The 19171-nt window shown below is 41.3% G+C and overlaps 1 protein-coding gene across 1 annotated transcript in view; it reads left to right on the forward strand.

The window, feature by feature from the left end:
- The window catches only part of LOC115816513 (solute carrier family 24 member 2), a 48343-nt gene that overhangs the window by 20943 nt on the left and 8229 nt on the right, over window positions 1-19171 (forward strand). Inside the window, exons 2-7 of the mRNA XM_030779466.1 lie at window positions 884-922; window positions 2684-2792; window positions 6780-6794; window positions 11602-11652; window positions 17188-17268; window positions 18676-18758. Of these exons, the coding sequence (XP_030635326.1) occupies window positions 884-922; window positions 2684-2792; window positions 6780-6794; window positions 11602-11652; window positions 17188-17268; window positions 18676-18758 (378 nt within the window). The remainder of the gene's footprint in view (window positions 1-883; window positions 923-2683; window positions 2793-6779; window positions 6795-11601; window positions 11653-17187; window positions 17269-18675; window positions 18759-19171) is intronic.

Here is a 19171-nt window from a genome sequence, read left to right on the forward strand (position 1 = left end):
AACACAGAGCATATTCCTAAACTTAGTAAGAGTCCCCTAGTGAAAGAGGGTTATTTTAAAAAGGCTTCAGGTTAGTCAGGACTAATAACTGTGTATTTAATTACTCTGAGTCTAGACTGAGGTTCTGCTCACTTCGCTTACCTCTGGCAGCTTTAGGACAAAGCACATGTGCGTGATTAGATTTTACAGCAAAGTATTGTTGGATTGAGATCTCTGATGGCCTTTACTGGTCTCTGATGGTCCGAGGTGGTCTGTATTTGTCTCTGATGGTCTTTACTGATCTCTGGTGGTCCGAGGTGGTCTGTATTTGTCTCTGATGGCCTTTACTGGTCTCTGATGGTCCGAGGTGGTCTGTATTTGTCTCTGATGGTCTTTACTGATCTCTGGTGGTCCAAGGTGGTCTGTATTTGTCTCTGCTGGTCTTTACTGGTCTTTGATGGTCTGAGGTGGTCTGTATTTGTCTCTGGTGGTCTTTACTGGTCTTTGATGAACTGAGGTGGTCTGTATTTGTCTCTGCTGGTCTTTACTGGTCTTTGATGGTCTGAGGTGGTCTGTATTTGTCTCTGCTGGTCTTTACAGACCTGTGCTGGTCTTAAATGGTTAGTGATGGTCTGTAGTGATCAGTGGTCATCCTGCATTGAAGATGTTGCCTGAAAAGGAAGGTTGTGCCTGCCACAGAGACTCTGAAGTCTTGATCATTTGTGTCCTTTGTTTCCTCAGCATTTTTGTTTCAGCTTGTTTCACTTTTTGTCTGGAGTCATCTTACTTGTTATAACAATGTAAAGTCCTCAGTCTTGTTCACTTGTCTTTGACTGTGTGTCTCACATCACACTGCCTTTCTCTCTGTCTGTTTCTTCTTTAAATTCATATGTTTACTGTGAAGGGGAGTCCGGGGACAGTGGAGGATGAGACCAAGCTGTCGGTAGGTCCAATTCTGATCTGTCTGTGTGTGTCTGTGCGTATACGTTTGTGTTTTATGTTTGTCTGTCTGTGTGTCTGTCTTTGAGTTTGTGTGTCTGTGCACCAAAGGTAAGCATAATTTCTTTTTCTCCGGCTTGCTCTGGGTTAGGGTTAGGGTTGGGGGGTTAGGGTTAATCCCGTTTTCCGCTCTCCTCCCATGTTTTTTCCTAAATGTCCTTGACACCAAAGTGGACGGTGGTGAAGTTGTTCCTGCTATGATTTATGTCCCATGGCGGACATCCATACCGAATGATTGAAAAGCTGACATAGTGGGCTATGGAAGGGCAAAGTCATGTATTTATGTATTTTGTTGTTTGTCGTGTCTAAGTTCTCCTTATAACCCTGATAACAATCTTACATTCTCAGACATTCTCATTCTGATACCAAAAGCTAAAATTTCACTCAGCCAAACGAAAGAGTATTCAGAAAACTAAACAGTCAGAGCTCAGTGAATTTTGCTGACAAAGACAATGTCCCCAGAACACCTCTGACAGCTAGACCATATGTCCCCTACATATCTCCCACACACAGACGTGTGAATCAGCAGCAGACAGATTGTGCTGACATATCTCAGTGCCCTGCAGTGCAGAGACAATCTGAAGCGCTGCCACCTGCCTTTTCACAGACATCCTCAGTGCACATTACACCGCTACAGTGACCTTGTTAAAGGCCTTTAGGCCTGTATTTAACTGTCAGGAAATTAGCAAAACACACCTCAACTTGGACACTTACTTTTACAGTTAAGCTTGATGTTGTTGCGCTCCAAACCTACTGTGAGGTTTTTTCACCGCCCTCCATGCAGATAGTCAGACGAGATGTACGGGCAGCTAATTAAAGGTCAAGTAGTGCTCGAGGCAAGGGGTCTGTGGCTACTGTAACAGAGGCTTCAGTTTATGTAACCTTGGACAAGGCTGCTTCAGCAAAAACACACCTCATGCTGTGTTCTGCCTCTCTGATGAGAAGAATCACCCGCCAAATGGTACCTCAGCATAAACCTCCTCATATCATATTGTGTTTAAGCTGCCCTGTGTCCTCCAGAGCTCTCTCATTTCATGTGGAGGTTTTGCTTTGCCTGAAATAGAGTTGGATGACAGATCTTATCGCTACAGCTGAATCAGTGGAAATAGGGCTTCCATTATTAGTGCTTAAAACAATTATGTTAATATAAATTATGATATTATGCTAAATTATCTTTCCCACGAGAGGGCTGGCATGCCATGCATGAAATGAACAAAAAGCGGTCAAATAGAGTTTGGCAGAGAATAAAAATCAACTTTTGAATTTATTATACTTAGTAATGTCCTGTGTCATATTATAAATGCAAGGGACTGTTTAGTGTGTACAATGTTGTGCTGTAAGCCATGTAGGTAACTGTCTATACTTGCCCAGAAGCAGTAAATTGCCAGTATTGCCTGTCATTTGAGTCCATTGTAGTTGGGTATTGAGTGGTCTACAGCAATGATAACCCGCCACCTCCTACATATCTTACCTCCTGGATTTAACTTCCTCCTTCAGTCTTACATGCCGTAGTTCAGTACTCAGAAGGCTTTGAGTAGCTGAAGCTGATGTGTTCAACTGAGGTCTCAGAAAAATGCTACAAAAGGAGGTGATTTGGGTTCTGCTGTCCAACAGCCTGCTGACTCCTGCCAGACTGAACACTTAAACACATTGATCCAGTGAACAGAGGGAAGTTTTGATTGACATTTTTCTGTCCCTGTTGCAGGCTAAGCCCCGCCTCCAGAGAGGGGGCAGCTCTGCCTCTCTACACAACAGCCTGATGAGGAATAGCATCTTTCAGCTGATGATCCACACTCTGGATCCCCTCAGTGAAGGTACACACACACACACACACACACACACACACACATATATATATATATATATATAAAGGACCAGACTAAGCTTATGTTTCCTTCTCATCAGATGGTTAGTGTTATTTAATGCAGCCAGACAGCCTGTAAAAAGGGGGCAAGTTCTTTGTTGACTCAAGTGTGACTTCATGAGTACCAAAAGAGAGTTCAGTCAATTATAAAATGAAGTCAGAGCAGGGCATCCTAATTTGCACAAGGCCTTTCCCATTAGACATAGCATCTTTGGCTGCTAAGTGGCTGTATCCAGTTAATATTTCTGTATGTTTTGCAGAGACTGGTGGTCATTAGTAAGGGGTGATTAAATGGCACTGTTGTGATACCATGTGCAAGCTGGGATGAAACCGAACGTGTTGTCAAGAACTCAGAGATGAATACAGCATAACAGTATCTCCAGTGTTTAGCCCTGTCATTCTAGGCTGAGCAAATAGTAGCATAAATATTAACTATAAATGTGACTCATGTACTTAAGTGACTGGCTGTGTTTCTGTGAGGGGCTATGATGACTCATACTGTGTATCTGGTTCCAGTCAGTCTCCAGTGAGTCATAGTAAGTCAGTCATTCTGCACTCTGCCTTATACAGTGATAAAACTCATGGAGATAAAGAATGTATTAAGCCGTGTTCTCATTAAATAACTTTAACCACATGGCATGTTCATTTCCAAATTCAAAGTGAATAGTTCACCATTCCACTTATTATTCTGCTCCCATAGCTCATGGGCTTTGTGCACATACTTAGTTAACTAGTACATACATCAGAAGACAAAATCCAAGCAGAGGGTCCCTGTATGTCCCAGCTCAGTAGCATGTCTTCAGAAGAAGAGAGAGAGAGAGAGAGCGAGAGAGAGAGAGAGGGGGAGAGAGAGAGAGAGAGAGAGAGAGAGAGAGGGAGAGCGAGAGAGAGAGCAGGAGAGAGAGAGAGAGAGCGAGGGAGAGAGAGAGAGGGAGAGGGAGAGAGAGAGAGGGAGAGAGGGAGGGAAAGAGAGATGGAGAGAGAGAGAGAGAGAGAGAGAGAGAGAGGGAGAGAGGGAGGGAGGGAAAGAGAGACGGAGAGAGAGAGAGAGAGGGAGAGAGAAAGAGGGAGAGAGAGAGAGATAGAGAGAGAGGGAGAGAGAGAGAGAGAGAGAGAGGGAGAGAGGGAGGGAAAGAGAGAGGGAGAAAGAGAGAGAGAGAGAGAGAGAGAGAGGGAGAGAGGGAGGGAAAGAGAGAGGGGGAGAGAGAGAGAGGGAGAACAGGGGAATCACAGCGGTACAGCAGCGTAGGGGATAGTGCAATAGCAAGGAGATCAGGAAGTAAGATAAATAAATTGTAAAATAAGTAACAGACAGTGCTCAGTAGTAAGCAGTTATCCACAGGTATTGCACGTGAGTGTTGCATACAGATACTGCACATAAGTACGTACATATATATATATATATATATATATATATATATATATATATATATATATATATATTGCACATGTGTGAGTTGTCAGTTTAGATGTGGGTGGTCTGCTGGGAACAGTGTTGATTGTAAAGACTGGTTGTAGGGTCTGACAGCAGCGGGAAGAAAGGACATACGTCATCTCTCCTTCTCACACCGCGGGTGAAGCAGCCTGTCACTGGAGGAGCTGCCCAGTGCAGTCAGAGTGTCCTGCATGGGGTGGGACATCTTCTCCATCAGGGAAGATAGCTTAGCCATCATTCTCCTTTCTCCCAACACCTCCACTGGGTCAAGGGGGCGTCCCAGGACAGAGCTGGCCTTCTTAACCAGTCTGTCCAGTCTCTTCCAGTCAGCAGTCGAGATACTGCTTCCCCAGCAGACCACTCCATAGAAGATGTCTGATACCACCACTGAGTCAGAAAAAGGTCCTCAGGAGTGCCCCTTGCAGTCCAAAAGACCTGAGTCTCAGCAGATGGAGTCTGCTCTGTCCTTTCTGATATAGTGCATTTGGAGAGAGAGAAAGAGAGAGAGATGGGCACAAGGACCAAAAGACAGAAAGAGAGAGAGAGAGCTTGCTGCTTTAATCTCAGAAATATTAGAGATGTTCAGAGAGCTGAATGACAGCCCTAGAGCTGTTTTCATACTCTGATTTCAGAATTTAAGTCAGTTGCTCCTAATCACAAGCAGCTCGGACTTATATTAAGCACATATATTCTGAGGCAGAATGAAACAGGCTATAGGAGTTTGCATATGCTGCTTCTCAGTACACAGAGCACTGCACTGCCCTTAAACACATACAGCACTGCACTGCTCCTCAACACACACAACACTGCACTGTTCCTAAACACACATAGCACTGCACCACTCCCCAACACACACAGCACTGCACTGCTCCTCAACACACACAACACTGCACTGCTCCTCAACACACACAACACTGCACTGATCCTAAACACACATAGCACTGCACCACTCCCCAACACACACAGCACTGCACTGCTCCTCAACACACACAGCACTGCCCCTCAACACACACAACACTGCACTGTTCCTAAACACACATAGCACTGCACCACTCCCCAACACACACAACACTGCACTGCTCCTCAACACACACAGCACTGCCCCTCAACACACACAACACTGCACTGCTCCTCAACACACACAGCACTGCCCCTCAACACACACAACACTGCACTGCTCCTCAACACACACAGCACTGCTCCTCAACACACACAGCACTGCCCCTCAACACACACAACACTGCACTGCTCCTCAACACACACAGCGCTGCCCCTCAACACACACAGCACTGCACTGCTCCTCAACACACACAGCACTGCGCTGCCCCTCAACACACACAACACTGCACTGATCCTCAATACACACAACACTGCACTGCTCTTCAACACACACAACACTGCACTGCTCTTCAACACACATAGCACTGCACTGCCCCTCAACACACACAACACTGCACTGCTCCTCAATACACACAGCACTGCACTGCTCCTCAACACACACAACACTGCACTGCTCCTCAATACACACAGCACTGCACTGCTCCTCAACACACACAACACTGCACTGCTCCTCAACACACACAACACTGCACTGCTCCTCAACACACACAGCACTGCACTGCCCCTCAACACACACAACACTGCACTGCTCCTCAATACACACAGCACTGCACTGCTCCTCAACACACACAACACTGCACTGCTCCTCAACACACACAACACTGCCCCTCAACACACACAACACTGCACCATTCCTCAACACACACAGCACTGCACTGCTCCTCAACACACACAACACTGCACTGCCCCTCAATACACACAACACTGCACTGCTCCTCAATACACACAACACTGCACCATTCCTCAACACACACAGCACTGCACTGCTCCTCAACACACACAACACTGCAATGCTCCTCTCAGGTCCTCTGAGGCATCAGAGGAGAAAATGCTGGACCTTAACTGTCAACACGGTAACAAGTACTTAGAAACACTGAATGATTTCCAGTAACTTTTGTAATAACATTAATTTACATTAACGGAATAAAATAGTTATTTTCAGGTGAGTAAAAATATTTTTTCTTCTGTAATATTGCAGCGGTACAGTTTGGAGGTTAGGTGCCTTGCCTAGTGGATTGAGAGCGGGGAGAATGTGTGCTTCCATTCCAGGTTGATAAATCAGCTCTTAAAAGAAATGACCATTTCATGTCTGTTGCAGTTCTTGGATTATCAGACAGCAGCGACTGTCTCCTTATATTGTATAAACATCCTGTGGATCTGTTTGTGGTTTTGTAGCAGACTCAACAATCTGTTCTCTTCATCCTTATATACTCTGGACATTTCATTTTGTATTGTTTTGTTCCAATGTGAGTGAATGAGTATTGTATAAGTGCTGACATATGATAATCTGCAGATCCAGTCCAGTTCCCTTTAAATTAAGCTCATCTTTTCATTCTTTATCTCTTTCTTCTTTCTCTTTGTATCTCTCTGTGCTTTCTTCAGAATTTGCTGATTCTGGTGAGTTTCTCTCTAATTTTCTCTAAGACAATACTGATAATTGTCATTACAGCTTGAGAAAAAAAAATATTACTCCATCTGTCACCTGACTGAACCCTCTGTACCTATTAAAGCAGAACGGATGTGGTTTATAGGCTAATGTCTGTGGAACATTCCTCAGGTGCATTTCCTATATCTGTAAAGGACCCTTCCCTTAAACTTTACAGTCCTTATATCTGTAAAGGACCCTTCCCCCAACATGAACAGTCCTCATATCTATAAAGGACCCTTCCCCCAAAATTAACAGTCCTTATATCTGTAAAGGACCCTTCCCCTAAACTTAACAGCCCTCATATCTATAAAGGACCCTTCCCCCAAAATTAACAGTCCTTATATCTGTAAAGGATCCCTCCCTTAAACTTTACACTCCTCATATCTGTAAAGGACCCTTCTTTACAGTCCTTTCATCAGTGCCTCTGCTCTTTGGGAATGCTATGTTTGCCAGTCACTTATCATTTGAGATGTCCCGTCCCTCATTCTCTGTCTTTATTCACTCAAATAACTTTCTCGACTCTCCCAACACTACTAAAACTTGGATTGGAATCTGTGAGGTCCCCCATTTATGAAATACCTTTTCTCCAATGAATGAACGGCAAACAACTGTTCTCTGTAACTTTTCACTGCGACTGATCAGCATTGCTGTCTAACCATTACCAATATTACAGTTCATTAGGACAGATCATTATAACTGTCTGTTCACTTTGATGATTTATAATCACTGACCATTGACTGTGATTGTACAGTTACTGACTGTTCACCGTGACTCTTTATTATTATTGAGTGTTCACAGTGACTTATCATTATCACTGACTCTTCACTGTGACTGATCATTATTACTGACTGCTCACTGTGACTGATCATTATTACTGACTGTTCACCCTGCTCATTTTCACTAGTCCATATGACTTCAGTATGACTTACTGTTCACTGTAACTGTTTATAATTACTGACTGTTCACTGTGACGTCTCATTATGATTGTTCACTGTAACCATTCACTTTGAGTAAATCACCAGTATCATAGTTCGCAGTGACTGGGGGGATTAGAGCTGTTAATTAGTACTAATTTTGGCTGTTCACTTTTAATTGGTCTGAAATTCCATATGTAAGCAGAATTGAATGTTCTATGGTATACAGGCAAATGTTATATGTTATATGTTTATATGTTATAAAAAAAAATCATTAAGTTGGAAAACAGTAAAAGATATACTGAGAAGCACCGTGTAAAACTTCAAAATGATTTCAGGAAATATGATTCTAAATAAAGAAAATATAATTCTGCAGATTTGTGACACTTCTTATTAGCATCAAAAGAAAAACACAAAACATGTCTGAAGAACCCCTAGTTTTCAATATCTTTCCTAGCCAAACAGTCTGGACATTTAGCTAATGCTCTTAAAAACAGCAATTTACAACCACAGATATGATTTGTGGTTAAGTGACTTGCTCTTGTAGGGCTTTAAAGCCACAATCCCACTTTACAAGGACACTTCCATTGCCACTGTGTCACAACTGTTTCAACTTTATCCAGTGATGCTGGATGATATTAAGCCCTTGAATGAACAATCAAAAGGAACTCAAACTAATAAAATGAACTCACATTAGCATAGGCAGTGATGCCATCAGTTTACAGGTGAATATTTGTGCTAGTAACTCCAGGTTTCAGCTCATATTTGAAAATAACAAAAAAGCAACACAAAACGAAGTCCTGTGGAACATCAGAGAACACATTAATGAATTCAGAACTGACAACATCAACATGAAGACACTGGGATCCACTACTGAGATATCACTGAACCAGTCAGCAGCAGCAGCAAGGCTGAATCAAATTTCCTTTGACAGTATCTAAAGAACAGTATCATTCACAGCATCAGTATTTGATATTTATAGATCGTGAAATATACAGGTACAACGCTGTTTAGTGTCTATCACACTTTATGTAATTCCCAGCTCACATGGTAGTGGTCGCAGTGCTATGCCTGAGCCTAAAGGTAGATTGCATGAGATTTAAATTGTTTTCTCATCTCTTATGAAAAGGAAGACATACAGGTGTCCAGTGCCTAGCATAATATTCATCCAAAAATGAATTCATTTGAGAAAATGAACAAATCTTGGTGCGACAATTCCAACAAAACAGAGAAGCATATGGATTTAACAATTTTTTTGGGTCAAGTAGTTTTAACATAAACAATGAGAAGTACTTGTTTAGTTGATTGAGCTTTTGTCATAAAATGGGCTACAGGTTGTGGAATTTTGACATTTTTAGTCCCTATAGTGTCAGACTAATAGTAAGTGGGTATAATTTTATAGAGCTCTGAGAATGTATGCTGTCAAAAAGGAACTGTTGAGGTGTTACAGGGTGGTTCAGGTGGGCACATTTATCAGCTGTGCTAAGATGAATGTATCTCAGAGATCTTTCAAGCTATCGAATGCAGAATTCAACAAATCTCAGTTCAACTCATAGACCATTACAACCTCACCAGTCACGGAGAAACGTCCAGTTCTCGTAGTGTCAGAGACAACAGAACAGAAGTTGCTCCACTGCAATTACATAGTCAAAGGCCTTCTGGCTAAACAACCACACCACTATCCTTACTCCAGCAGTCTGCCCAGGATAAACTGTAGTCATTAACACTGGAGTGAATACACTGGATTATTGAGCCATGCTTCAAATATTTAGTGGGGATATAGTTTCAGTTCAAACAGGAGTGAGTCTGTAGATGAGTTAAGTTTCAAGTTTCACGTTTATTTAGAGCCCAATATCACTGTTTACAGTCTCAAAGGGCTTTACAGGCCACAACAGTCAAATCAAAACAGGATGGCACCCCCTGACTTAATCCTCACGGCGGGCAAGAAAAAACTCCCCAAAAACCCAAAAGGGAAATGGGAAAACGGGACAAATCTTGAGAAGGACCACCGAGAGAGGAGACCCCTCCTTGGCCAGACAGGTGTGCAATAGGTGCCGACCCAGTGGGCAATTACAATTTCAATTACTATTTCAATTACAATTTCAAGTTAGTCAAACAGAAAGAAAGAAAGTGAGAGGGGATGCATCCTGGATGCAACCTCATGGAACATGAAATTAGCAAGTTCTGGACATGAGAGTATCCAAAAACTGCAATGTAAAAATGATTTTGAGTTCAAACCCCATCTTACCTAAATATGTGATGTAAATATGTGACTCAATTCTCTTTAAATCCCTCTGAGTGAAAAGCTGTGGTTTAAATGGTGTAAAATCTGAAGGACACAGAAGGTCAGGTTGCCTTATCTTTGTTTCTTCAGACTTGCTTCTTCAGACTGAGCCGCTAAGGAGCCAGACAAATCTCTGTGTTACTAAACGTTCGATAATCACACACACACACACACACAGACTCTAAATGTTCAATAATCACACACACACACACACAGACTCTAAATGTTCAATAATCACACACACACACACACTCACACTCTTACACAGACTCTAAATGTTCAATAATCAGGCAAACACAGAGAGTCTGGGTCACCATGCAGTTTTGAACTTTACCACAACAGCTTCTTCAAGTGTTATCAGTAGTTGACAACAGTGCTGTGTGGTCTCTGTGATTACTTTTAGAAGTGATATTTTGTACCGATCTCTTTGTGTTGCTGTCATGCTGAGGGACATTTTGACACATTTAAGCCCTTTACAGTTTTGCCCCTCTCCAGTAAAAGGCCTCACATGGAGTCCTTGTGCCTGATACAATCTACTGACTGACCTTGTGTCTGTCATTAAGCAGGCAAGTTTGCAGGATTACAGCACAGGGAAGTATGGGTGATAGGCTATACCACATATGATCTGCGCAAGTCATGTAGACCCAATCTTTCACACACACGTGCACACACATGCATGCACACACACACACAGAGCAACTAATAATCTAAGTCCATGCTGTAAACCGTAAATTGTGTGATGATGATGATGATGATGATGAAGAATGTGTTCTTCGGAAAGATTCTTATGGAGGTCAGAGGGAGAGTGTTGATATAAATGGGAAGCCGCACCCTCTGCCCCCACTGACCTTCATCATTCATCATTTGATCACTCTGTTCTTCCCTCATCCCTGAGCTAATTTAGAGACAGCCCAGTCAATCCTGCCACATACAACCCCTGGCAATTTCACCCACCCCCAAAAATCATTTGATAAATGATTGGCCCTAGTCTTGTTACGTAAGCCCTCCCCTTCCTGTCGAAGGAATCAATGTTAAAAGGTTTCTGCTGCAGGCAAGACTGGAACAGCCATCTCTCCATGCTACAAATGGGCTGCAGAGGTCACACTGCAAGGTCACCCACATGAAAAACACATTAACATGCCTTTAGACACAGTGTCTAACTCACCCATCTTTCAAAGAGTCTAAAGTGTTTGTAAGATGCAAAGCAGACAGAAACATCTATGTAAAGCCTTGTTGAGTAATATTCCCCATATCATGTCTGCTACTGTATTCTGTAGCTTCAATAAACATATTGTAATACATATTCACATACATATTCTATTTTTAAAATGTAAATTATTATTATTTTTGTTGTGTAAGTTTTCATTTCTGTAAACTCAGCCCATTAGGCATTGGGGAGAGGGTTGCACTTATGCTGGTGATTTTTTGGAGAGAGATGTAATTCCTCCCCAGTGATTTCTGATGTTTCAGTGTCATGATGTCCTGTTTTCTCATGTACACTCATTCCTTTCTGTGTGTGCCTGCGTGCGCCTTTATGTGTGTGTTGCCTTATGCTTGTTTTTTGCTGTGACATTGTAGAACTTGGGACATATGGCAAGCTAAAATATTATCACTCAATGACGGAGGAAGGTAAGATTTCTTCTCTTCATCCCCCCATCTTGGGTTTTCTCCTTTAAAATCTCATCACCTCTGTCTTCATGTTTCTGTTTCTGTTTCTGTATTTTGTTTTCATAACTTTTTTATTTTCTCTCTCTGCAAGATTTCACTAACATAAGTGCAAATCATGGTGGCCATTTTCATTATACTGTTATATATATTTGATTTGATTTTATCTCTTTCATTGTAAATAATGAAATTATTTTTTCTTTGATTTGTCTGTCTCTTAATTTTTTTTGCATCATTGTAAATAATTCTCGACAAGTTCCTCTTTGTGTTGTGCATTTCTTTTGTATTTTGTTGTAAAAATGAAATTTTATTCTCACAACTGTATGGATATTTCGTGTGGCAGCATATGAAATTCCATTTATAAATTATTCTAATTATTATTGTTTACATAATTTACAAGATCTTAATTAGGAAATACTTCAGATAAACCAAAGTTCTAAATACCCTAGTAAGGTAGAGTGATATTTATAAATGTTGTGATGTGCCTGTCTGTGCATTTTTGTCAGTCAGTAGCCTATATCAGTATCAGAGATATTGTTATATATCCCAGGTCTGTGTTGTAAAAACTGTGATGCAGTTTCTGGGAGGAAAAGTCAATGTAGACATATCTTACCCAGTCATAAGTGACACAAACACACATGTAGTGTAACACGTTGCCTGTCACAAACACACATGTAGTGTAACACGTTGCCTGTCACAAACACACATGTAGTGTAACACGTTGCCTGTCACAAACACAAATGTAGTGTAACACGTTGCCTGTCACAAACACACATGTAGTGTAACACGTTGCCTGTCACAAACACACATGTAATGTAAAATGTTTCCTGTCACAAACACACATGTAGTGTAACACATTGCCTGTCACAAACACACATGTAGTATAACACCTTGCCTGTCACAAACACACATGTAGTATAACACATTGCCTGTCACAAACACACATGTAGTGTAACACATTGCCTGACACAAACACACATGTAGTGTAACACGTTGCCTGTCACAAACACACATGTAATGTAAAATGTTGCCTGTCACAAACACACATGTAGTATAACACATTGCCTGTCACAAACACACATGTAGTGTAACACATTGCCTGTCACAAACACACATGTAGTATAACACATTGCCTGTCACAAACACACATGTAGTGTAACACACTGCCTGTCACAAACACACATGTAGTATAACACATTGCCTGTCACAAACACACATGTAGTGTAAAATGTTGCCTGTCACAAACACACATGTAGTGTAAAATGTTGCCTGTCACAAACACACATGTAGTATAACACATTTCCTGTCACAAACACACATGTAATATAACACATTGCCTATCACAAACACACATGTAGTATAACACATTGCCTGTCACAAACACACATGTAGTATAACACATTGCCTGTCACAAACACACATGTAGTGTAACACATCGCCTGTCACAAACACACATGTAGTGTAACACATTGCCTGTCACAAACACACATGTAGTATAACACATTGCCTGTCACAAACACACATGTAGTATAACACATTGCCTGTCACAAACACACATGTAGTGTAACACATCGCCTGTCTTGCCTCACGGCATGTGGAAGGGCTGTGGGAGAGAGGGTCACGTAAAGGTCACGTCACAGTATGAGTCTATGGTTGTAGGGTTAGGGTTAGGGTTATGAGTCACCCACTGAGCAGTTATGCAACAGCTCTATACTGGAGGAGAGGAGAGACTGAGCAGAAGAAAACTAATGGAATAATGTTGGCTCTTAGAGGACTGGCCACAGATAATTTGCTGTATTCACTTTGATGTTATGTTTTCCCTGTTTGACTGCATGTCAGTAAGACCAAAAATCTGCTACAGCTTTTAGCAATCTCATAAGTGTTCCATAGGAAGCTGAAAGCAGGATCCTAATTTTAGCTGTAGCCATTGACATTGTAGTAGGGTAGTGGTATTGCTGGACCTGTTTACTGTACAGTGAAAGCCGTGAAAAGAAGCTAGGCAGAGTGATATGGATGTCTCTGTATCAGAGATATATGACATCAGGAGGAGAATCTGAATTTAACCACTAATTCCCAGCTAGGGGATGTATGCTGATCCCATAATCCTAAAGCCGTGACATTATGCTCCAAGTGAGAAAATTGGGACCACAGTCAACTCATAGCCAGAACATGTAGGACTGACTCTGGTGGGAGCAGACGGCCGAGAGAACCTGAACCGTTCGGTAAATGAATCTGTTTGAGGGTCGAGGATTCTGCCTCAGGGATTTGCCTGTGTCATCACTTAAGCTTCCATACAGAACATTTATCATTGCTAATATTCAGAAAGAGCTCAGGCCACTCAAAATGTATGTGGGATTATGAGCTCATGGAAAAATTCATAATCTGTTTATTTCTCACACGTACACACTGGTTTTGTTACAGTGGTGAATCGGATGGTTAGATGAGTTAGTAAGTGTATTCGCTGGGTTAAATTTGTGATTCAGACACTGATGACTCCTGAAATTGTGCAGTCGCTTTTATAAATGTGTCTGGGTTCCATTATTGGCCCACGTGGTGCATCTTGTCTAGTCTTTGCCCTCACATTACACAGGTGTATACTAGAGTGAGATAAGCCAGTGTCCCACAGTGCAGAATACTCTGCTAAGGAACCGTCCTCACTCTGCTGCACGCTGCTAATACAAACAGTTCCGACACCCACCGGACAGATTCATTAAGAACGGTGATAATGGCACCTATTTCCTTAAAAAAAAGGGCACTGCAGATGCAAACTGTTTCCCATATGCAGCTGGTCTATGAGGGACATAATAATCAACAAAATGTTAAACCAATCACATTTCAGTTATTGCCACCTCTTCTAAATGGCATGTGTGCATGCAGAATTTTGGCTTTGTTATAAATGTACAAGTATGAAGTACATTTATGTAAGATGAAGCTGAACCTGAAGTAGTCTTGAATGAAAAGTCTCATTTAGCATAACACATTGCTCCTGAGTCTATGGTTGTAGGTTAAAAAACATAGCTTCTTTGAGTCTATGGTTGTAGGTAATAACACATAGCTTGTTTCAGTCTATGGTTCTAAGTTGGAGCACATAGCTTGTTTCAGTCTATGGTTCTAGGTTATACCACATAGCTTGTTTCAGTCTATGGTTGTAGGTTATATCACATAGCTTGTTTCAGTCTATGGTTGTAGGTTATAGCACATAGCTTGTTTTAGTCTATGGTTGTAGGTAATAACACATAGCGTCTTTGAGTCTATGGTTGTAGGTTACTTCTTATTTTGTCCAATAGCTTCCGGTCTGCACAGGCTGGAGAGGGCATGTTTTAATCTGGCATTTGAAAGACATATATATGTTGCTACTGTAACAGCAGCCATAAAAATATACAAAGGAATTTGTACTTTCCTTTCTGGTATTTTCAACAGACAAAGCAGAAATGCCTCTAACAATGACGCTAATGCTTTTTCAGTACAAACATTTGCTACTCACTTGAGCTAAAACCAGAGAACCTCTGCGCGTGTGCTCATAATGCCTGTGGCCTGACAGCTTGGCCTTTAAACCAAGCTACATGTTGGTGAGTTCTGATGGAAAAACAAACTAATTCACACTTTTCACAAAAGCACCATAATAAAATGGGTGGCTTTTCTCATCCTTATTACTGTTTGGTCTGTATGGAGACTGACAGCACTCATACAGTGAGGACACCCGTGTTATGTCTAACTATTATATCATGGTTATGCTCTTTAGTTTGGTACACAGTTTCCATTTTGCTCCAAATATACTACATACACCAGTAATGGCTGTTATTTTGCTTTCTCTATAAAGATTATATGCAAAAACAAATTGTTTCTGGTTTGCAGGTGACCAATGCATGACAAAACAATCAGAGACGGCTACCAACAGTCTCATTTCAACACCCGATAGTCCCTTAAAATCTTCCACAAGAGTTAGTGGACAGAGCTGCAGGGGGAACTAAATTCCATCCCTAAGCCAACAGTTTGTAATATACAACCTTCATAAAAATAGTAATAATGTTGTAGCATTGTGTCAATTCCCCAATGATTTGCCTTGGTCTGGTTAGGTATAAAAATGACAAGAGCAAGTTGCCAATCTGAGATTAATGTTGGGAGAGTGTTTCATCAATAATTAGATCATATGAGACGCACACACACACACACACACACACACACACACACACACACAGACAGACACACAGAGACACACACACACACACACACTAGTGTGTATCCTCTTTACAGTCCAAACCTTGCTTGTCTGTAGGGGTCTCACCATATCATTTTTCCCTCTGGAATGTAAAAAAAAAGCTAAACACATGGTGTTTACATTCTCTCCAGGTTCTGTCATGCTCTTTAATTATGCAAATGTTTTCTTCTTTCTGCAGTAACTTCAGTCTTAACTCTAACCCTGATCCTAACAATTTTAATAAATCGCATTATGTCCTTTTTTTTGTGCCCTCAGCACCTTATTTTACTTCTCCCTCTTCCAGCAATGTACGGTTGTGTCCTTATTCAAAGACTCATGTATAAATGCACACCTCAGCTGATTTCATGTGACACATATGTAATAATACATTATTCTTGATAGTTCCAAGTTCTTAAAATAGTTTGATTTGGTTGTCATTGTGAAATGGTTTGATTTGGTTTTGGTTTGAGACGTATCAAGACAGATCGATGATCGATGACCTTTGTGCAGAGAGAGATATCTGAGGGGACAATGAAAGGAGATGCAGAGGAAGATGTGGGTTACTGGGTGATGCCATCATTAAAGGTCTAACACAGGGTTAATACAATGGTATGCAGAAGGACTTAGTGTGAAATTTTTTGCCAGCCTATGTTCCATGAAATCAAATAAGTGGTATTCAGGTGCCAGTCTGATTAAGAGGCTAGACTATGGCTTGGTGGTTTGACTAATGCTGGAATCTGTGTTTGATCTGTGATGTGGTGAGATCAAGTTTGGGTGGGAAACAGATTGCATATAAATCTTCTCCAGAATAGGGAATAAACGAGGAGCTCCCTCTGGAGGGACGGAATTTACTCATCATTTGTTTGCGTGAGAGACAAAAGAGAGGAATGGTTTGTCTTTTTGTTACATTTTGAACACTTGGTCTCTATCACTGTGCTCAGGATTAGGGTTAGGGTTACGGTCTGGGGTTACAATCTCAGGTTGTGGTGGGTGTGTGGTTACAGTAAATTAGCCAGATTAGGAAAGTGGAGCTAAACTCATTCTGTGGTGTCTTGTGTGGGTGGAGCCCTTTTTTCAGTTATCACTTATCTTGTGAATCGTGATATTCACCACGGAGCGTAACTGTTATTGTGAATGGAGCTTTTAGTACTTTTAGTTTTGTGTTTCCATATACCTTCAAACAGCCATCTGGAACATGCTCCAAAGTTTATTTTGGTTTTTGTGTTTTACTTTTTTTGGCATTGTGGAAGTCTGGGGCATTTTCACCTGCTCACTCTGTGATTTCCGTGACTGTCTTCCAGGGAAGTTCAGGGAGAAAGCTTCCATACTACACAAGATTGCTAAGAAGAAATGTCAGGTAGAGGATGCAAATGGAATAGCAGGTAAGTTGCTTGCTGACTGCAGCTTTTAATGTCAGATCTAAAGGTGAGCACAGCCCATGAGTAAACTTTACACCGACCAGAACAGAAATGCCCCCCCCCCCCCAACCCCCCACCCTAAGCCCAACCACCTTCCTGTGTCTTTTATTGTCACCTCCACACATCACAGGTATTACATCCTCTGCACGAGTTAATGAGAAGCAGCATTTACTGGTCTGTTTATGTGTTTCTCTCACACACAGAGAAATCAAAGAGAGACATGGGCTTTTATTACCTCTCAGAAATTATGCTAACAGTGCTTCATTAACATATTACCATCTTAACAGAGCTGCAGTGCATGACTGCCATCCATAGCTTCTTTCTTTGATGTTCTCTGTGTGCTTAGGAGTAGAATTCATGTCCAGATTTACTCATGAAACCTTTTTAATCCATTCATACACCATGGCCCTCCGAGATAATAATTTTATTTCTACTGTGTTTGGGAGACAATTCTTATCAGGATTTTGATACTGATAGTTTGAGAGCAGTTTGTACTCCATGAAAATGGTGTATTAGGTTGATTAAAGTCAGTCTGCCCCAGATGGCCGTGAGGAACAGAGGGTCAGGGTTAGGTTTAGATGATCACCACATCCCACAGAGACCATGTGACTGTGCTTGATTATGTTCAATATGATTAGCAATTTGTCTGGAGGAGAAAAATCTGTTTCCATTTGTAAAGTTTAAAATATGAGTAACTGATGAAAATAATGTCATGCTGATGATCAGATAAATACGAAAGGAATTGTATGTGAAATATATGGCTTGGTAGATACCACAAAGACAACTAAAGATCTGCTATATTTAGTAGTTATTATATGTGGATCTTATATTTATCCATTTTATCATGTGTGGTTTAGAACAAATTTTGTTTAGTGAGATAAGTAGATACAGTTTATTTAAATATTTTATGAGATAAATAGACGTAGTTTATTTAAATATTTTAAAAACTGGTAGAATCTCATTTCAATGTCTTGATTTCTGAGATTTCACCCTACCAATGTACCTACCAGTGGAGTCACACTAACCATTAACTCTAATCCTGAACTACCTCTAATTCCTCCCTCCTAATCCCAACAGTAAACCTAGCCATTAACTTTATCCTTAACCTGTAATCCTAGTTTTTAATGCTAACCTTTAATCCTAACCTTTAATCCTAACTGCAGCCTTGACCACTAACACGTTAACTCTTAATCCTAACCTTTAATTCCTATTTTATAACCGTAACCCAACCCTGAACCTAACCGTAACCATTAATCCTAACTCTAATTTACTAACAGTACCAGAGCAGTCACATTTTTCTTCTAAATCAAATAGAGCTCCTCCAGCGATGATGTCACTTTTTCACTTTGCCCTTTGTGTGTCTTAATGCAGATAAGAATCTTCCAAACAGCTCCAGTGTGGAAGTGGAGGTCACGCCACCCATGAATGGCACTGCTGGTCAAGAGGGGGATGCAGTAAGTGACACACACACACACACACACACACACACACACACACACACACACACACACAATCACATCCAGGTGACCTATAGACATTTCTCTGCTCCATTTACAACTGCCATCCTGATAGGAGACACTGCTACTACTGCTACTGCTCTGGCAGTATCGGCTGCCCTACTCCAGGCTCTCCACTGCAGCAGTGCCTTTACTGGTGGCTTAGTCTCATGTGCTCAGTCTTCGTCCTGGCAGCTCACACTTACTTCTTCACTATGAGCAATGAACTTTGTTCTTACCCACTGAGTTGCTGGCACAGCGGTCTGGCCAGGCAGCAGATGGATCAGCAGACACGAGGAGAATGAGTTTTCTCCCAGAAAGATGGAATATACACAAAAGTTTTTTTTGCCCTACCTTACTACCTCTGCTCA

The sequence above is a fragment of the Chanos chanos genome, chromosome 7, assembly GCF_902362185.1.
Source record: "Chanos chanos chromosome 7, fChaCha1.1, whole genome shotgun sequence".
Taxonomy (NCBI): domain Eukaryota; kingdom Metazoa; phylum Chordata; class Actinopteri; order Gonorynchiformes; family Chanidae; genus Chanos; species Chanos chanos.